The sequence below is a fragment of the Triticum aestivum genome, chromosome 3D (assembly GCF_018294505.1).
Source record: "Triticum aestivum cultivar Chinese Spring chromosome 3D, IWGSC CS RefSeq v2.1, whole genome shotgun sequence".
Taxonomy (NCBI): Eukaryota; Viridiplantae; Streptophyta; class Magnoliopsida; order Poales; family Poaceae; genus Triticum; species Triticum aestivum.
Genome location: NC_057802.1, coordinates 414819129 through 414841120, shown reverse-complemented (window position 1 = coordinate 414841120; position 21992 = coordinate 414819129). Strand labels below are relative to the sequence as shown.

At 48.5% G+C, this 21992-nt stretch overlaps 1 protein-coding gene across 1 annotated transcript; it reads left to right on the top strand.

The window, feature by feature from the left end:
* The first annotated feature begins 63 nt into the window (after positions 1-63).
* Positions 64-2686, top strand: LOC123079257 (uncharacterized). The gene is made up of 2 exons (XM_044501990.1): positions 64-361; positions 1407-2686. Exon 2 carries the CDS (start codon positions 1474-1476, stop codon positions 2299-2301), a length of 828 nt encoding a protein of 275 aa, XP_044357925.1. The 5' UTR covers positions 64-361; positions 1407-1473; the 3' UTR covers positions 2302-2686.
* Positions 2687-21992: the final 19306 nt, after the last annotated feature.

Below are 21992 nucleotides of genomic sequence, written 5' to 3'. Positions count from 1 at the left end.
GGGAGGGGATCGATGGATGCAGTGAAGTGAGGCGGGGGAGCAACACAACACAGAGCTATGGTGGTAAAAGGACAGGGACACGCGACAGCGACGCTAGCTGCTGCTGATCGATCGATGCGATCCCACCATTTATGCAGTCGCAGCAGTACTGTAAATACCCCCCACACGCTTCACTGCCACATCCTAATTCGCTAGCTCGCTCTCGCTCCCGCTGCCGCTCTCAAGCTACCTGGCAGCTAGCAGCTAGCTAGGGTTCGTCTACGGAAGCTGACCGCGAGCTGGCTGGCCGGAGAGACCGGGCAGCTCCGCGCGCCGCAGCGGGCCTGGAGCTGCCTAGCTAGCAAAGCTCGGTGAAGTTCTTGTGAGTGTGCTTCCTTAATTCCGCCACATCTCGTTTATATACGTAGTTGTTTTGATTTGTTGATTCTTTCTATGGAACTGGAGATCGCGGACGTACTGATAGGATTTTGTGGGATTTCTTAAATTTTTGGTGCCTTTTGGTGGTCCTTGATTAGAATTTCATGCGGCGGATCTGAGCTAGATTTGTTAATCCGTCTCGCTTTGTATAAAGATTCTTTGGAATTTTTAAGTCCTTGATAAGATTATTTCCCTTTCCCACCGAAGTGTTCTTGTATCAAAACCTAAACTGCACTGGATCCCGAGCTGGAGTACCATTTCTCTTTCTCTCTCTTCTCCTTTTTCCTTGTGGGAGCGCCCGATCTGAACCGAATAGTTTGAATTACCCATTCTCATCGCTTGTAGTACTAATCACTGACACCACAGACTTTTAGTTCAAGAAATCCCAATCGAATCCACGGAATTAGTAGTAATTTAGGCTGTATGACAGACAGGCCTGCAGGATTATGAAAAGGAAGCAGCTGCTAGCAGCCTAGCACTCAGTACAAACCCCCTCCCCTCGTTTCACAGAGGCCCAGAAGTGAGACTTGTAGCACGACCCCGATTCATAACTCGACTGCAGAACAATCAAAGAGGTCTGATGGCGGGGCTGGCGGCGGTTCATATGTTCAACCATGGAATCATTCTCTTGGCACCGCATGCAGATCGTGCCGCGCGGGCCTGCGCATCCACAGCGTCCATGGGGGGCTCAAGCTGCTGTTGTTCCATTTCCATCTACCCTGCTGCAGCAGTTGCATGCAGCTTGAATAAAGCTGCCGCGCGCGCTCTCCTCTCCCAATCCCATTCCCCCCGTTGCCGATGGAACAGTACGTACGTGGCGCACATCGACCGGTAGACCCCTGCGCGCCGTTCGGGCACAGTGGTGGACTGCTGGTGCATGCTTGATTGGTGGCTTGCTCCTGTACAAACACCATTAAATCTCCCTGCTAGCTGCAGGCCTGCAGCTGCATGCGATGTTAATTAATCGAGCTGATGATGTGATATGGCAGGTGAAGCTAGCTAGCGGACGATCGAAAGCCGATCGACGATGCGCCTCGTCGTCGGAGGTCACTTGAGATGATGAGCGGCAACAACCAGCAGCAGCAGTCGGCGGCGGAGGAGGAGCAGGAGCTAGCGCGGAAGCACGCGGCAGCGGTGGCTACGTCGCGGCAATGGTCGTCGCAGACGGAGTCACGGATAGTGCGCGTGTCGCGCGTCTTCGGCGGCAAGGACCGCCACAGCAAGGTGAAGACCGTCAAGGGTCTCCGCGACCGGCGCGTGCGGCTGTCCGTGCAGACGGCGATCCAGCTCTACGACCTGCAGGACCGGCTGGGCCTTAACCAGCCCAGCAAGGTCGTCGACTGGCTGCTCAACGCGGCCCGCCACGAGATCGACAAGCTGCCGCCGCTCCAGTTCCCGCCGCACCAGGTCGACCTCATGGACCACATGATGACCTCCTCCTCCATGCCGCTCATGCCGCACGTCGATGACAAGTTCTGTCACTTCGCGTCCACCCTCGCCGGAGATGGTGGCGTCAAGGCCGGGGCCGACGCAGACGGCGGTGGAGCTCACCACAACATGGGGAGGTTCGGCTACCACCGGTTCATGGGGCTCAACAACAACCTCGGACTGGTCAACAGCGGGATACCATACAATTTCACCGGCGAGTCATGGAATAACAGCAGTGTGCACCAGAGCGGCGGCGCTGGCTCGGCGCAGGTCTCGATCGCTGCCGCCGCCGCGGCTCACCACTCGGCATTCCCATCGTTACTCTCCTTGGCTCCAAGGTCGCATCAGCTGGTTTACTACTCGTCCGAGGCCGATCAGTTCCCAGTTGATGACCTGGGCTCCCAAAGCTTATCCTTGAGCTCGGCGAGAGCTTTCCATGACCAGACAGGAAGCTAGCTGCCACCTAGCTAGCTAGTACAACGCTGGATCGATCGATATCCTGAAGAAGATGGAGCTGATCGATCGGTGGTATGGATTGCAACTTTTATCCTCAAGGTAGGACTTAATAATGCTCTCCCAAAGCGCAAAATAGCTAGCTAGTAGAAGTGTGTGTGTGCATTGGTTTTTTCAGATATACTTCTTCCTATGGGACAAGCCTAACCGCGCGTTCTAAAAATGTTTTATGCTTTTAAACATATGCTTAATTTGGCTTTGGAGGTTGAGCAATGCTAGCTGGCGGGCTTGCTGTGTGTGCCATACGAATTTGTTACTTCTTTTCATATACAAAGAAGTAAGCGGTGTAATGGTTTATTGTGCAATAATATTTTTGATTTTTTTTTAACAATAGTAGTTTAGCTAATTAATCTCTCTCTTATATTATGAAACCATGTCCAGGTATGTTATTTGAGTTTTGTTGTTACTTGTTACACGTGCTACAGCTTTAGCCAGCGGAAAAAGTCCAGCCCCCGTTCCATTGATTGTACTTTCTCGCACCTTGGGCAGGAACTCTACCATTCGATACAAGTAGAAATTTAGCAACTAGAGAAAATCCCCACGAAAACTACAAAAATAACAGGTTCACTAGCTACCATCTAAACTACACCCATTCTGCCATAGTGACTAGCCAACACAAACTCAAGACACACCAAGCCCCCACTTAATAAATCTATATCTGACAAGAAATCATATTTGCACGCATCCCAAGGCACATGCAAGTTACAGGCAATGTTAAAGGATATGAAAAATATTGCATCATCTAACTTCTCTAGTCTAAATTTTTGATGTTTTATATTAATTCTTAGCATGATATGAAAATCTGAATTTTGAATCATAACATCACACATGATTAGTTGAAGGTGGTTAATTACCAATTCCCCGGCCGTGAGGCTAATATTACCTAATAAAAGCAGCTCCTGGGTACCTTTACATTGTTATATCTCCTGCAGGTTCTCCCTTAAGCATGAGAAAACATGTGAGAGGCAAAGCCTTACATTCTGCCGACTAATATAAGTTTTTAAAAGTTTTCCCTCCGATATGGGAATGCCAGTGCAACATTTACTAGTTGCTAGAGGTAAAAAAAAAGACTCATGAATGGCTTGTAAAAACAATAAACAAAGTGGACATATAGTCATAGGAGAAAATTAAATGTAAGCTAAGAAATTGTTGCATTAGCATTGCATTAAGAGATGAAAATAAACCATAAGTCTGAAAGCATAAAACAAGGAGGTAGCGGAAAATAACATTGTATCATAGCTCTGAGAACAACACTCGTTGTACACAAAAGGGGAGTAAAATCCAAAAGCCTATCTACCCATCATCTATAACCACATTTGTCTGAAGCAGATTAATTATGCAAAACCTCTACAATGTTGCAAACATCTAGGCTGCATCACAACCCAAATGGTTGAAGATCGATTCATTGAGCTCAACAAAAGAGAGGAATTTTCATACCAACTCTCCAGATACAGCAGACCCAGCCTTTGATTTGTGGTCTAGGTTCCAGCACCTAACCCTGGGCCAATTTCGGCAGGGGGTCAATTTCATCATTGTATGCACCCTTCGCTAGAGTTTTCAAGAAGGCCTTCCTTCTACCTAGAGTAATTAGTGACATGATTTAATCCCAATGTCGTGAGTGGAAGTCGATTGGTAGGAAATGGTAGCCTTAGAGAGTAATCATGTAGTGTGCATCTTTGGGGTAGATGGGGGGATTTTGGGGCTGCCTTTTCTTGGCGCTCGACCCTCCCCTTTAGAAAACTTTCCTTTCTATCTCAATATACAAGTGCACTGATATCTAGCATGTTCTGAAAAAACAATAGCGGGGAAACACTAAAAGCCCCCTCATCTTCCTATGTTGATATTGATATATCCATTTCTTGCAAACACCCATGATATTATGCTGATCTTAGCAGATAGACCATATCTACGTACTGATCATACAAGAAAAACGCTATCTATACTTTGCCATTATATCAACTTGAACTCCATTCTCAACTGGACCATGTGAGTTCGGTAAACCAATGCCATTATGCCGTCGATTGTATTAACAGACTTGGGTTCCCCGTAGTAGGTTATTTGCATGGGGTGGACCACAATGCAGTTGAGGTAGAGAAGTATCAATATGGATTATTAGAGTTAATATTGTGAGACCGAACTGTTAATGAGGAGCATGTTGCATAGAGTCCTTATAAAACATGGACTATAAGAAATGTGACTTAATGTCGTTGTTTGTTGTCCAAATTCAACATGATACTGAAATAAAAGGTGCTTCCCCAGAGCCATTTTTATAAATTTGGTAAGTGTCAATTAATTGAGGGGCAGAGTTAGAGCATCTCCAGCCGCGTCCCCAACAGGTCCCCCAGGCGACTTTTTCGGCGCCGGCGCCAAAAAAACGGCCCAGTCGCGCCCCCAGGACGACGAAAAGCGCCGGTTCGGCCCTTTTTTCCGCCCGGCGGCCGCAGGCCGAACCCGGCGCGCTGGGGGCGCTTGGGGGCTCCGGCGCAAGGGAAAAGCGCGGCTGGCCCACGCCGTCAGGTGAAAAGTCAAGATTTTCTTCCCCGGCTCGCCTCCCACCCCCCGCGCTCTCGGCCGCCACTAGGTATATCCCGGCGCCGCCCTGCCGCCCTTCACCGGTAGATAGCCATTCCCCACCGGAAAAATAGCAGAGGTTCGCCGCGGCAGCCCCTCCGACACCAGCTGGGCGTTTCCGGCCGCCGTTTCCGGCCGCGGAGGGGCAGTTTAGCGGCGGGTGCACACCCACCGCGCGCAAGGTGTTCGGCGATTTGCCTGCCTCGGCGATGGACTCGGATGACGAGGAAGTGCTCGCCGCGCTGCTGGAGGAGGAAGCCGAGGCCGACGTCCAGGAAGAAGAGCATCTCATGGTGCTCGCCGCCCTTGCCCAGCTGCTGGCGAGCAATGAAAAGCCGCGGCGAGGTGGCTCGGCGCCGGTGCAGGAAGAGCCAGTGTTTGACACTGAACCATACCACAGGCAGGGTCAGGTGCATCATCAACTGCAGCATAAGATCTGATAGAGCACCTATGGAGGCTGAAGGGCGACACCGGGCGCGACGTGTGATGAAATATGAGTTTTTATTTGTTGAACTATATAATTTGTATTGAACTATTTGTTGTTGAAGTATTTGAATTTTCTGTGATGAAATATGTGATAAATAAAATATTTATGTTGATAATTGAACGCCGAGCCACGGCGAACCACGCCGAATATGGGCCTATTCTCACCCATATGGGCCTTTTTCGCCGAAATGGGGCTTAAAAAATGGGCCAAAATCGGCGACTGGGGGCGACGACTGGGCGCAAAACTGCCCCCAGCGCCGAACGAATCGCCGGCTCACCCCCAGGGACGATTTTTATGCATCCTGGGGAGGCTAACGGTTGGAGATGCTCTTAGGCTACCGAGGTTTCACCCTGAGACGTAGACCACCATTCAAGAAAACACATGGTTAAGAAATAACGTATCGTCAATTCCTACATGGCCTCAAAACACACACAAAATTTTGTATGAGGTTTCCTTGGATGACATAAATAAACAATAGATCTTTAGGGGGGTTGGGGTGTGTGTGTGTGTGGGGGGGTGACTTCTCAAAGTAAAAAATAAAATAAGTTTGAGCTCACGTCGACATTTGTATGAAATGAAGGACGTATGAATGAGCTCCACAGAAATTTTGTAATTAACTCGCATCAAATAATCTAAAGATCCTTCGTAGGGAGGGGGGGTCCTTTGGATTTAAATCCCTCAATATTCTTATAAATAATTTATATTTCAAAGGAGTACCCCACAAAAATCATTAGGAACTTACAAATATAGAAAGTGGAAACCATGGCCCAAATATGGCAAAGGATCGCCATAAGACTAAAATTACCAGGGGCGGCATGCACCCGGTGTACTCTCTCTCTCTCTCTCTCTCATGTCACCCCTCGTTACCCCACTACCACCACCGAGCTGAGGCACTGACACACCATATAAAACAACAAAATGAGACACGATGAACGCATCGTTGGCGCCGACCCCACACCAACACCTAGAGTACTAGCGTAACAACACATGCATGCATTCTAACACTTTTACAAATAGTAACATGCCTATGGGCTATGGCAACTAGCGATAGATGGTCAGAAAGGCGCGAGATCTGTAGCTAGTCATGCGCGCGTGTATGGCTTAATTACTTAACCGTAGTCCTACTGCTAATACAAAAAATAAGTAGCTGTATTAACTGGTTACACTAATTGGTACACTTAGATTAGTGCGTGTGCGTCAAGACCATGTACATGCGTTTGCCATCTGCTTGCTAGCTCTATTCGATCAGGAAGGAGACAGGGTATTCGGATTGGAATTTGTGCATTTATATGGGCTATACGGAATTGTAGGAATGATATAATTTTTAACAAACAACACACTTTAACTTTCTTGCAGGTCATCTTCAGAGCTACCGCATGGATCCGTACGTGGTCCTTACTCACTCCTATGGACTCCAGGGAGCCTTTGATTACTGTGTGCAACCAGTGGGAGATGGTAGCACGGGCTATATTCAACCGGTTCGGATGGCGGTCGCATAACATGATAGGAGTCTAGGGAGCTTATCCTTTACATTGCCTTACCGGTTGTGATTTTGAGCCTGTACTTCTCTTTTCTTTTGTTTCGCTCCGCTTGCGAGCTGTAATACTTTTATGTCTTTGTGTTACTTCGAGACGCTTTAATAAGATGGCTGGATGCATCATTATGATGCAGAGGCCGGGGTACGCCTCCATTTCAAATAAAAAATAAAAAATGCAAGTCACCATCTCATCTTATGTGGCGGATCAAATCCAGCTAGCCTTTTTCTCCACCTTTGGCAAAGCTGGACACCCCAACTATCTATCCCAAAGTGACATTTCTTTCGTACACTGACCTAAATAAAAAAGGATAAACCAGATCTAGGGAAGCATTTGGTGCTAATTAAGATACCTTCCAAACATCTCCATCTGTCTACCATAGACAAGACAGGTATATGTCTGCGAAGACAAAGCATATTCACCCCGACATGCATGTACACCCACATACACACGCATATGAACAGACATTGCACACATTCGCATTGATTGCCATGGTTACGATCGATCCAAGAGGGAGCCAGAGAGCTAAAGCATCCAGCTGCCAAGGGGAAGTGGGGTTCATGAGTAGTAAAAGACCAGTGGGGGATGGGGCTGGCTAGTAGCTGGGGTTGGGCCTTTGGAGGAGGTGAGACCACGGGCCCCAGGATTAAAGCGGCCCTGCATAGCCCTGTAGCTAGCTAGGGTTTTGCATGCATGGAGATCGATGGAGGCAGCAGATGTACCATCCATATCTTTTGCCATGGACCAATATATACCCTCTCACATGAATGGTCCCCTTGACGATACAGAGGTGTAGTGCATGCTGACCGCCTGTTCCCATTATGCTAAGCTAAGTAAAGCTATGATTCCCTTTTCTCAGTCCGTATCTTGTTCTATATCTATGTTTCCCATAAGTTAACTTGGAGTAGCAACAAGCTAGTAGTATGTATATGCAGTTAGGCTGGCTGTTCATGCTGCGAAAGTTGTTCCTATGCAAGTCAGTTCCATCGACAGATCCATGATTTGTAGCTTGCAGCTAGCTACCTTATTGCTACTCATAGGTAGTGTACATATGGTTAGGGATAGCAGCTAGCGTTAATTATATACTCGATTATAGAGTATGAGGTAACATGCTTTCGTCCTTGCTTTACAGATAAAACCAACACTTTATTATATATGAAAGTCTATTGCTTTTTCCATGGACCTGCCGTGGCCAATCTGTATATTAGATCAACTCTATCAGAGTCACCATACGTGCGGTCACCATATGAGATATGGAGTGCGCTCCATATGGATATAGAGGTAGAGGTCGCCGCAGTTGAGCGCAAACACATAATCGCAATCTTACACCTCTATATATTTTCCTTTTATTTTTTATTTGTATGTGGCTAGGTATAAGTCGACTGAGATTTAACCAGGCTCAATCAAGTACATACCATGTAAGAAAGAAAAAGGGAAATCTGAAAAGAAAATTTTGCACCATTGTTAATGTATGATCTCATAAATATAGCATCGATTGAGACATAACCAAGTCTCAGTCGACTGAGATTTAGCAAGACTGTTTTTATTTTGTTGTTGCACCAACTCACAAATCCGCACTTAATTTTAGGGACTAAAACACTAATTTTAGATAATATTGCCTTACAAAGTGGTTACATAGGGATTGAAAAGTTGGTTAGTGGCATTTCACTAAACTAATGTCTTTTTATGTCTTGTGAGAAGCACTAGTTACTCCTCACCATGATGGCGGTGAAAGCAGTGCACGAGGCACATCCATATGTGACGAGTCAGCTCGTTCTCTACGCACAGCGGTGTCAATGTCTGACGACCTTGTTTTAGTCACATTCTTGCCCGTCGTCATCGAGGTAGCGGGCGGCTTTTTAAATAGGGGCAAGGCCCAATAGGCCATGATTTGTCTCGGTGAATGTCACCATGTTCATGTCGAATGTGCACCATGTGATGCACTCTAACTTCGTCGCCAAGTTCGCATGTTTCTTCTCGTAACGGAGCCGGATGGCGCTGTCGCTCTCCACCCGCAACGCCTTCCCCACATCGGTATGCTTGAAGATGTCACCAGAGCCGGTCGAGGAATGGGCGGTGTAGTCCTCATCCCAAACGGCGTAGCTAGGATCGGGCTAGGCCCCGGGCAAGCCCCAGACGGAACATGTTGTACAATGTCAAACAGTGTCAGAATTGCTACAGTCAACAAAGAAATCCAGCGCTATGACGCATGCCATGGCCCTTGTAGCATGGGTCCTGTCTACGCCACTGCTCATCCCATGACTCCTTAATAAAGATGCAACCGGAAAACATTGTGCTTGATAAGAGCTGGGTGGGCAAGGCCTGGTCTGCTCATGTGGGATGTTAACATACATGTGATGTTTATCCCAAACATCAATCAGGATACTCATCGAGGCAGGATCCTCCTGCACGGCCAGCGCACATGGGCGATCCTTCTCATCCTCCTCAACAACGAGGGATGCCTCCTCCCCCGCTTGCTCCTCGTCCAACATCGGCTACTCCTCCGAGAGAGAGGCACCAAGTCTAGCTGCAGGGAAAGCAACATGGCGATAGAGAGGGAGAAAGTGACTACAAGCAGTTGTGTTAAAAGCGGAGGTTGTGAGCTATTCGGCCATGGTGATGACATTTTTATAGCTGCGGATGATGGTAAAATGTGGCGAACGATGAAAAAAAGTGGCAAGAAACGTTGAGGGAGAAGTTGCGGTAGTTGGCACACGACAATTGCCATTAATTGGCACTCTTCTCGATGCCATGGACGTTTGACCGTCTACATTGCCAACGAGATGAGATGGCCCACGTGAGCGGTTGGTGGATGGGTGCGCCCTCCATAAATTATAGTCCCTCATGGCCATATGACGACTCTATTAGACTGCTTTCAACCAAAACTATCATATGGACGGTTATTGTGGCGATCTGACCAATATGACACTCGCTGGAGTTGCTCTGAGTCATGGTAGTTTTGTATAGGTAGGATATTAGGCCAACGCCAATGCACGACCCCAAATTGTCTGGCCATGCCTGTTTAGGGCTAAACGGACAAAAATTGCGGCCCAACACGCGGGAGCAACTGGACAAGCGTCTGTTTTTTTTGTCGCTGCGACCCATTCCCAACCCAAATTCGGGCTGCGTTTGCTTCGAAACCAACGACGCGAGGACAGGTGAGACGCGCGCCCTTGTCCTCCCCTGGCACACCCATCAGAGAAACAACCACCTTTTCTCTTCCCCTGCTCTCCCCCCTGCCGCCACCCATTTTTCCGGCTGCCTCCTCGTTTTCTAGGCACCCAAACTACGACCACCCCCTAGCCATAGCTGCCCACGCCCGTGTTTCGGAGGAGTTTTTGATGGTGTTTGTGGCTTTTTGTCGCCGCATCCGGTACCAAGGAAGTTGCGGCTGCCAGCGACGCCCATTGACCCCAACACCTTCCGATAGGCACTGCATAGCCGCCGCCCGACGGTCGCCAACGCCAACCTTGCTTGCTGCCTGTGAGGGTAGCCTGAGGTGCTCTTCCCGGCCGCATCTCCATCACGAACGCAAGGTGTTCGACACTTTGCTCACAAGGAACCATGGATAGTGGTGACGAATATTTTGTCCACAACTTCATTTGTTTATCGGATGATTCGTCCTCAGATGACGAAGAGCTTGTGGTGGCTGCATTGGTAGTCAATGACCACATTTCTAGGCAGCGGCCTCAGTTCAGCGGATCAACCCCGGGTCATGCTCCGGCCTTGATCCGCATAGGGAGAGCGGTCACACCCTGCTCTATGTCGATTACTTCGAGAATACTATGCTATTCAAACCACATCAATTCCACCGCCACTTTCATATGAGGAGACATGTGTTCAATCGTATTTGGGAGGGAGTGGTGGCATATGACCCATACTTTGGTGCAAAGAGGATGCCCTTGGCAAGCCTGGCGTCTCCTCTTACCAGAAATGCACTGCGGCTATTCGCATGCTGGCATATGGAATTCCGGGTGATCTTATGGATGAGTGTGGCCGTATGAGTGAGTCCACATGTGTGACGCCTGGATAATTAGGCTATAGTAAAACTCTGCTAACGATGCCACGTCACCTCCGTTACTGTTGCTAATCTCGCGTTAGTTCAAAACCGATCCAAATTCAAATTCAAAATCCGTCAAACGTTAAAGGTTTTCAAATATTAAAACTAAAATGTTCGGTTGGTGCCAAATAATGCATAGGTAATTATTGTCGAGAAACCACACTTTTATAAAATGTTTAAGTAAACTAAAATGAATAAAACAGTAGCTAAACCAATTAAATAAATGCCTTTTGAATTTTATAAAATATTAAACTATTTTGTTCAGGGGTAAAACTTTTTAAGACAGTAGTTGGAATGTAACTCCATTTTAGGTGTGGGTTTTATTTTTGTAAAACTATAAAATATTAAAAAAATAAAAGCAAACAGAAAAGACAAAAGGGAAAATAAAACAAAAATAAAAAGAAAACCCCCCAGGCTAGTTGGGCCTCGGCCCAGCCAGTGGCCTGCCAGGCCGGCCCACTCCCTCCCCTGGCCTATAACCCCCTGGGGGCACCGAACCCTAGCCCGATCCCCATTCCCCCTCGCACTCCTCTCTCTCCCTCCTCTGCCCGATCTGGATCGGGGCAAACCCCGATCCCATCGGCCCGACGCCGCCGTCGATCCCCGCGGCCACTACGCCGGGGCCCCCTCGCCGGGACGCCCTCCCGCCTCTGCGTGAATGCCCCCGACGCCCTGCGCCCGCCCGTCGCCGTCCACCACCGCCTGGAGCTCCGCGAGCCCCACCGGAGCCACCCCGTCGCCCCCTTGCCGTCACCATCGCCTGGAGGACCACCTCGCCGGCCTGCTTCCTCCTCCCCGCCGGCCTGCCTCCACTCCATCCGCGTCGTCCCCGACGACCTCCTCGCCCCCCCCCGCTGCCCCGTACCCCTACAACTCCCCCCGTGAGCTCCCCCCTCTCCTCCTCCGCTCTCTCTCTCGCACCCGCCCTTGCGACCACGTCGCCGCGCCCCTGCTCCTGGCCGTGCCGAAGCGCGCGCGCGAACCGCGCCCGTGGCGACCCCCATCGCGCCCTTGGGGCGCGCTGATGTCGCCTCCCCACTCCGTCGCTCCGGCCATCCTCGCCTTCTCGCACCACCACCGCGGCCATCTACGCGCGTGCGCGTCCGGCGCCCGCACTCACGGCGCCCCGCCCGCGCGGCCTTGCTCCTTGCTGCCGCTTGTGCGGTGGCCGCCGGCGCCTACCGCGCTCCCCGCACCTGCCGAAGGCCGCCACTGCTCGTCTCGCCGGCATGTGTGCCCCGCAGCTCCCCGCACCCGGCGCTGCTCCTGTCGTCGCCGGCCACCGAGGCCCCCAGGCGCGCTCGCCCTCGCCTCTCCTGGCGTCGGGTGCGAGCACCCGCACCAGTTCGCCCGTCGCCCGCTTTCCCCTCGCCCGTTCGGGCGGCGCCCGTTGGCCGACCCGCTATGGCCCCTAGGGCCAATGACAGATGGGCCCCACGCCCATAACGTTTTTATATAAAATAGTTAAATAAAATAATAATTAAAAAAATTAAAAATAATAATAAATAAATAAATAATAAAGATAATTAATTAACTTAATTAATCCTGTTAATATTAACTAATTAAGATTAATTAACCTAATAACTAATTAACCTAATTAACTACTGTTAATTAGCTAACAGCCCCTGACAGGTGGGACCCACCTGTCAGGTTGACCAGGTCAACGGTCAACGTTGACTGCTGACGTCATGCTGACGTCATGCTGATGCATTAAATAAATTTCGAATTAAATTAATTTATTAAATTCTAAAAATGATTTAAATCTTTAAAATTTAATATAAAATAAACCGTAGCTCGGATGGAAAAACTTTGTACATGAAAGTTGCTCAGAACGACGAGACGAATCCGAATACGTAGTCCGTTTGTCAGCCACACGTTCCTAGCATAGCGAACATGGAACTTTCCCCCTCCGGTCCGTCTGTTCGAAAACGCGAAACATCAGGAATACTTTCCCGGATGTTCCCCCCTTCGCCGGTACCACCTACTGCCGCGTTAGGGCACACCTAGCACCGCTCATTGTCATGTCACGCATCGTCATGCTTATGTTTGCATTGTATTTACTGTTTCTTCCCCCTCTTCTCTCCGGTAGACTACGAGACCGACGCCGCTGCTGGTGCCCCGACCGACTACGGTGTTGACGACCCCTCCTTGTCTAAGCAACCAGGCAAGCCCCCCCTTGATCACCAGATATCGCCTATTCTTCTCTATACTGCTTGCATGAGAGTAGTGTAGCATGTTACTGCTTTCCGTTAATCCTATCCTGATGCATAGCCTGTCATTGTTGCTACAGTTGTTACCCTTACCTGCTATCCTACTGCTTAGTATAGGATGCTAGTGTTCCATCAGTGGCCCTACACTCTTGTCCGTCTGCCATGCTATACTACTGGGCCGTGATCACTTCGGGAGGTGATCACGGGTATGTACTATATACTTTATATACATGACACATGTGGTGACTAAAGTCGGGTCGGCTCGTTGAGTACCCGCAAGTGATTGTGATGTGGGGGCTGAAAGGACAGGTGGCTCCATCCCGGTAGAGGTGGGCCTGGGTTCCTGACGGCCCCCGACTGTTACTTTGTGGCGAAGCGACAGGGCAGGTTGAGACCACCTAGGAGAGGTGGGCCTGGCCCTGGTCGGTGTTCGCGAATACTTAACACGCTTAACGAGATCTTGGTATTTGATCTGAGTCTGGCCATTTAGTCTATACGCACTAACCAACTACGCGGGAACAGTTATGGGCACTCGATGTCGTGGTATCAGCCGAAGCTCTTCTTGACGTCAGCGACGGAGCGGCGCGCGCCGGATTGGACTGGAACGCCTGCTAGGCTAGGTCTGCTTCCGGCCGCGTACGCAACGTGCAGGTGTGCAATGGGCGATGGGCCCAGACCCCTGCGCGCGTAGGATTTAGACCGGCGTGTTGACCTCTCTGTTGAGCTTAGGTGGGGCTGCGACGTGTTGATCTTCCGCGGCCGGGCATGACCCAATAAATTGTGTCCGGCCAAATGGGATCGAGCGTGTTGGGTTATGTGGTGCACCCCTGCAGGGAAGTTTATCTATTCGAATAGCCGTGTCCCTCGGTAAAAGGACGAGCCGGAGTTGTACCTTGACCTTATGACAACTAGAACTGGATACTTAATAAAACACACCCTTCCAAGTGCCAGATATAACCCGGTGATCGCTCTCTAACAGGGCGACGAGGAGGGGATCGCCGGGTAGGATTATGCTATGCGATGCTACTTGGTGAACTTACCATCTACTCTCTTCTACATGCTGCAAGATGGAGGTTGCCAGAAGCGTAGTCTTCGACAGGATTAGCTATCCCTCTCTTATTTTGGCATTCTGCAGTTCAGTCCACCGATATGGCCATTTACACATATACACATGCATATGTAGTGTAGCTCCTTGCTTGCGAGTACTTTGGATGAGTACTCACGGTTGCTTTTCTCCCTCTTTTCCCCTTTCTATACCTGGTTGTCGCAACCAGATGCTAGAGTCCAGGAGCTAGAGATCCCGAGGATGATTCTACGTGGAGTTCGGCTTCGAGGAGTAGTTAGGAGGTCCCAGGCAGGAGGCCTTGCCTTTTCGATGGTTGCTACTTTTGTGCTAGCCTTCTTAAGGCAAACTTGTTTAACTTATGTCTGTACTCAGATATTGTTGCTTCCGCTGACTCGTCTATGATCGAGCAATTGTATTCGAGCCCTCGAGGCCCCTGGCTTGTATTATGATGCTTGTATGACTTATTTATGTTGTAGAGTTGGGTTGTGACATCTTCCCGTGAGTCCCTGATCTTGATCGTACACATTTGCGTGCATGATTAGTGTACGGTCAAATCGGGGGCGTCACAAGTTGGTATCAGAGCCGACTTCCTGTAGGAATCCCCCTTTCCACACTCCTTGGCCGAAGTCGAGTCTAGACATTGCAAAAACTTTTACTAACATGGCTGTGTGTCTTATGGGCCCACGTCGCCATTGGGTTGTACTAGGATCTTTTACTCCTTGTCTATACTCTGGGACTCTGATCTCTCTTCTATTCGGTTAAGTGAATTTTGCTAAATCTAACATTAGGATCTCGTTATCACTTTCACCCGGAGATCCCCTTACTACTGATGATCGTCTGCTGCACGTGAAGACCCTGAAGATACTCTCCGCTGATAACCCGAGAACTTGTGTTCATCGCTTTTGCAATTCCCTTCCATCGATAAACTCCTATGGATAACCACGTATACTCGCCATTCATACAATGTTTCCCAGTTGATCTTGTTATTACAAGATACCCCGAAATTCTCTCTGTTGTTCCGAGAATCCTTTGAGCTTACTCCCTTGCTGTTCTTTGTCACCTGAATACCCCTACGGATAATTCTCGCACTTACCGAGTATCCGCTAATCCCCATTTGATTCAAGTATTTCACAAAAGTGTTCAAAATACCATTCGATCTTCCGAAAATCCTCAGGAGCCTTTTTGCTCTTGAAATTCTTGCTTACTTGCATTATGATTAATCTTAAGTCTCGTAATCTTATTGGCATCTCTTGTCATTATCATTTTGAGTCCGTTGATTCAATATGTTGCGAATGCTCGCAATCCTCAATCAGATCCTAGAATTCATGCTTCCGGCTCAGACATCATTTTTAACATGAACTGGATCTCGACCAATCAAATCGTCGTTGTTTGTACCCCTAAGGCCATTCAGCTTATCCATCCCTAATCAGAGCATTGCTTCTGATCCCTTGATTTGGAAATGATAATTCCTTTGCATTTGAGCTTTGAATTACTCAGTTGTTTTTATAGTCAAATGCCCTTTCGTTCCTTCTTCCTCTGTTAGAGTACCGATACTCGCATCAGCTCCGTTGTAGACCACAAGACCCCTTGTTGGGTTATTATCCGACAGTGTCCTTCATATTCAATAACTTTGTGAGTCTTTTCTCGGATACATAATGCCTTTGGTAAATTGTATCCTATGCTTGTCAACAATGCTCTCCTTTCGAGCTTGTGTTATTTACTCCTGAAGTTTGCGGTATATGTTCCCAAGATGCCCCTATGGGTTGAAGCCTTCTCTAATCCGTGTGAACCCGAAAGTTTTCACGAGTCATACTCTTCTGGTGCTTCGCCAGATAAAATTTCAGCAGTACAACTTCTTCGTAAACGAGAAGTGAATGAAAGGTTATGCATTGCAGAAGTGGGAGTCGACCTTGAACATTTGTGTTCATGCCCACGGACACGATGTGGAACTTATCATGAAAGCTTCTTGCAAGAATATTTAAACATTCGAATAATTCTTCCGGTGTAGTAAATTGGATCCCTTGCAGTTATGGTTTCAACCATTCTAACCATATTCAATACATCTGGAAGGAAACCATTCCATTGCCTCATCTATCATGACAAGATTAAAGTATCTGCTATTGCAAGTCTGCACTCCAGTTCAGTTTCTATGCTGATCTTCCCTTGAGTAGTACCCTCAAGTATCTCGAGAATACCACGGAACTACATAACTTCTTGTGAGTTCTTCATCAACTAATATTCTCACTGATTCCAATTTTTCACGGGCTCTCAGTTATTAAACACTCAAAGACACCGATAACTGAACCAAGTCCGCACTACGGTTCAACGACACTTGATAATCGTCTTTAAGTACGAGTTTGTACCCGATCACGCCATTCCTAGCCTGTATGGCTATATCATTGTCGTGGTGATTTTAACTGTGCTACCTGGTCCTTATTCTTGGAGCACAATTTTCGACGATGAGCTAATCTTACGTCGATCTTCCTCGTCATACCATTTGTCCTTGAACAGCAAGCTTGATTTCGAGTTTGTGTCGTACTCGTGGTTCCAATAACCTTTTGCTTCATCATTCCTTTGACTTGATGTCATCACCGATTGATTACATCTTCATGAAATCTCTCGACAATTGTGTCGTGATCATCATCAACATTCTGAGCTCTTACAGGATATCAGTCGAATTCGTGATGAGAAATACCATCCTTATCCCTCGATAATTTTTATTATCATCGACAACACCCTTGACTCCCTTTCATCGCGAACTTGTCCACATTATGAATACAACTTGCTCTCCAGCTAGTGTTGTGTTCTACCTTGAAGTATTACTTTCTTTTCTGTCGAGAATGTTGTGGGGATTGCTCCACCTCTTAGAAATTCTCGGTATGATGATACTTCTCACCATCACCATTCTTTCTTGGTTCTCGTGTTGATTCCAACGGGGGTATCAACAAGTGAACGACGCTGTTTGGATTCAGTACTTCTTGTAACCCTATTGCTTTGAAGTTAATGATCAATAGTTCATTTTAGCCTATCAGTTATTAAATCACCATTCTAACAATTGATCAGGCTACCTATGCCCATATTTCGGGCGCACCTTTCAACCAATGTTTAATTGTGTATGTTTTCCTCGAACATACATCATTATATCATTCGATCCGACAAATGTTATCCCCTTGTTCACGTAGTTGTGGAAATCCATCTTTTGGAAATCACAATTAATTGTCCTTAGCCCATCAGCCACCTCCTTGTCCTCTCCTTGGGTTAATGATGAACTCTTGTTAACGGAAATCATTTCATAGTTCATTTCCTGAGAATCTTACAATGTCATCTCGACAATTTGTGTTGCACCTTTCTTCTCAGGCATCCTGAGTCTGAGTTATCCTGGCACCAATCAGATCTGAATCTCGGTCAGATATGATGGTTGGAACATATTTCCAAGAGTTATAACATTGGTCTTATGTAACCCGGTAAGGTGATGTCGTGCCTAGCACACCTAGCCGGTTGACCCTATTGTTATAGATTCCTTTTCAGCAAGGTTATCCATTCTTCCATGAGGAAATTGTAAGACTTATTCTATAAGTTGGTCCTGATGGATCCTTTTTGTTTCCTAATTCTGATCTTCACCTGTTGACCATGTCAATGCTATCTCGAAGCATGTCTATGGTACTCCGATTTTCAACAGGAACATTTGAAGCCCAAAGCTAATTGTTTCCTGCTCATTTATCCAAACATCGTTGTATGGGTAATGCCATGAAATTTCTCTCCCCTTTCCTAACGGGTTTTCTACTTAATATCCTGCCATGGTTATCATGCTCTGCTTGTCCTTGGGAAGGATATACCCCTGAACTATGTGTTTAAACACATTTTCCTTTCCATTGTTCTGTTTGATCTAATAATCGTATTTCCTTTCCATTGTTTTGTTTAACCTTTCTTGCAATTTGACTTAACTGAGCAGTGATAACCCCCTGCTTAGGTAAGCATCTCGATTGTACAACTCTGTCAGTAAGAACCTGTTACTATTGTTGGTGACATTCTGGTAGCCACCGATGGACGAGAACTTTGCCTATTGGTCCGCCTCGTTCAATGAGCAGGAAATGGGTCTCTTCGTTCCCCGCCCTTGGTATCGATGTTGTTGCCGACATAAATGACAGGCTATCCTCTGACATGCCTTGCTTACATGATCACGCAAGACGTCTCCGCCTTCCTACTTTTAACCCACATGGTGCGGCCCATAACCCACAATTCCACAGGATCGAAACCTGACTCTCCTGTACACCCTGTTGCCAAAGTTGTTCCTCGCGCGTGGCCTCATATGTAATTCATGGACCACCTTCCTAGTGATCTATTCTGGTATCAGACACAATGCTTATTCCCTTTGTTCTAAACCCCTTTCACACTTCGCTTCAGACAACGAACGATTGCCTGCCCGATCGAAACTTCTCATGGTACCTTCTTACTTTGCTCTCGAAATTTTCTTCAGTTACAATTCGAGAGTTACTTTTCGCCACCTTTCCTGGTGTTATCTACTAGATAAGCAACCTTCTAGAGGCCAGTTCTTCCGAAGATACCCATTATCCTTTTTCGTAAGTACGATGGAACCCCCGAAGAAAGGATGACAACTTCACTATGATGCCCTGAAGCAGAGGAATGAAGACATCAACATAATGGATCGACCTCTTCGAGAAGAGCAACCAAGACCGAGGACACCCGTTAAAATTTCGTAACCAGAACTTTCCCCTTACTCCCCTCTTAAATCTCGGGACGAGATTTCTTGTAGTGGAGGAGAATTGTGACGCCCGGATAATTAGGCTACAGTAAAACTCTGCTAACGATGCCACGTCACCTCCGTTACTGTTGCTAATCTCGCGTTAGTTCAAAACCGATTCAAATTCAAATTCAAAATCCGTCAAACGTTAAAGGTTTTCAAATATTAAAACTAAAATGTTCAGTTGGTGCCAAATAATGCATAGGTAATTATTGTCGAGAAACCACACTTTTATAAAATGGTTTAAGTAAACTAAAATGAATAAAGCAGTAGCTAAACCAATTAAATAAATGCCTTTTGAATTTTATAAAATATTAAACTATTTTGTTCAGGGGTAAAACTTTTTAAGACAGTAGTTGGAATTGTAACTCCATTTTAGGTGTGGGTTTTATTTTTGTAAAACTATAAAGTATTAAAGAAATAAAAGTAAACAGAAAAGACAAAAGAGAAAATAAAACAAAAATAAAAAGAAAACCCCCCAGGCTAGTTGGGCCTAAGCCCAGCCAGTGGCCTGCCAGGCCGGCCCACTCCCTCCCCTGGCCTATAACCCCCTCGGGGCACCGAACCCTACCTCGATCCCCATTCCCCCCTCGCACTCCTTTCTCTCCCTCCTCTGCCCGATCTGGATCGGGGCAAACCCCGATCCCATCGGCCCGACGCCGCCGTCGATCCCCGCGGCCACTACGCCGGGGCCCCCTCGCCGGGACGCCCTCCCGCCTCTGCGCGAATGCCCCCGACGCCCTGCGCCCGCCCATCGCCGTCCCCCGCCGCCTGGAGCTCCGCGAGCCCCACCGGAGCCACCCCGTCGCCCCCTTGCCGTCACCATCGCCTGGAGGACCACCTCGCCGGTCTGCTTCCTCCTCCTCGCCGGCCTGCCTCCACTCCATCTGCGTCGTCCCCGACGACCTCCTCGCCCCCCCCCGCTGCCCCGTACCCCTACAACTCCCCCCGTGAGCTCCCCCCTCTCCTCCTCCGCTCTCTCTCTCGCACCGGCCCGTGCGACCACGTCGTCGCGCCCCTGCTCCTGGCCGTGCCAAAGCGCGCGCGCGAACGGCGCCCGTGGCGACCCCCATCGCGCCCTTGGGGCGCGCTGATGTCGCCTCCCCACTCCGTCGCTCCGGCCATCCTCGCCTACTCGCACCACCACCGCGGCCATCTACGCGCGTGCGCGTCCGGCGCCCGCACTCACGGCGCCCCGCCCGCGCGGCCTTGCTCCTTGCTGCCGCTTGTGCGGTGGCCGCCGGCGCCTACCGCGCTCCCCTGCACCTGCGGAAGGTCGCCACTGCTCGTCTCGCCGGCATGTCTGCCCCGCAGCTCCCCGCACCCGGCGCTGCTCCTGTCGTCGCCGGCCACCGAGGCCCCCAGGCGCGCTCGCCCTCGCCTCTCCTGGCGTCGGGTGCGAGCACCCGCACCAGTTCGTCCGTCGCCCGTTGGCCGACCCGCTATGGCCCCTAGGGCCGATGACAGATGGGCCCCACGCCCATAACGTTTTTATATAAAATAGTTAAATAAAATAATAATTAAAAAATTAAAAATAAATAAATAAATTATAAAGATAATTAATTAACTTAATTAATCCTGTTAATATTAACTAATTAAGATTAATTAACCTAATAACTAATTAACCTAATTAACTACTGTTAATTAGCTAACAGCCCCTGACAGGTGGGACCCACCTGTCAGGTTGACTAGGTCAACCGTCAACGTTGACTGCTGACGTCATGCTGATGCATTAATGAAATTTCGAATTAAATTAATTTATTAAATTCTAAAAATGATTTAAATCTTTAAAATTTAATATAAAATAAACCGTAGCTCGGATGGAAAAACTTTATACATGAAAGTTGCTCCGAACGACGAGACGAATCCGAATACGTAGTCCGTTTGTCAGCCACACGTTCCTAGCATAGCGAACATGGAACTTTCCCCCTCCGGTCCGTCTGTCCGAAAACGCGAAACATCGGGAATACTTTTCCAGATGTTCCCCCCCTTCGCCGGTACCACCTACTGCCGCGTTAGGGCACACCTAGCACCGCTCATTGTCATGTCACGCATCGTCATGCTTATGTTTGCATTGTATTTACTGTTTCTTCCCCCCTTCTCTACGGTAGACTACGAGACCGACGCCGCTGCTGGTGCCCCGACCGACTACGGTGTTGACGACCCCTCCTTGTCTAAGCAACCAGGCAAGCCCCCCCCTTGATCACCAGATATCGCCTATTCTTCTCTATATTGCTTGCATTAGAGTAGTGTAGCATGTTACTGCTTTCCGTTAATCCTATCCTGATGCATAGCCTGTCATTGTTGCTACAGTTGTTACCCTTACCTGCTATCCTACTGCTTAGTATAGGATGCTAGTGTTCCATCAGTGGCCCTACACTCTTGTCCATCTGCCATGCTATACTACTGGGCCGTGATCACTTCGGGAGGTGATCACGGGTATGTACTATATACCTTATATACATGACACATGTGGTGACTAAAGTCGGGTCGGCTCGTTGAGTACCCGCAAGTGATTCTGATGAGGGGGCTGAAAGGACAGGTGGCTCCATCCCGGTAGAGGTGGGCCTGGGTTCCTGACGGCCCCCGACTGTTACTTTGTGGCGAAGCGACAGGGCAGGTTGAGACCACCTAGGAGAGGTGGGCCTGGCCCTGGTCGGTGTTCGCGAATACTTAACACGCTTAACGAGATCTTGGTATTTGATCTGAGTCTGGCCATTTGGTCTATACGCACTAACCAACTACGCGGGAACAGTTATGGGCACTCGACGTCGTGGTATCAGCCGAAGCTCTTCTTGACGTCAGCGACGGAGCGGCGCGCGCCGGATTGGACTGGAACGCCTGCTAGGCTAGGTCTGCTTCCGGCCGCGTACGCAACGTGCAGGTGTGCAATGGGCGATGGGCCCAGACCCCTGCGCGCATAGGATTTAGACCGGCGTGTTG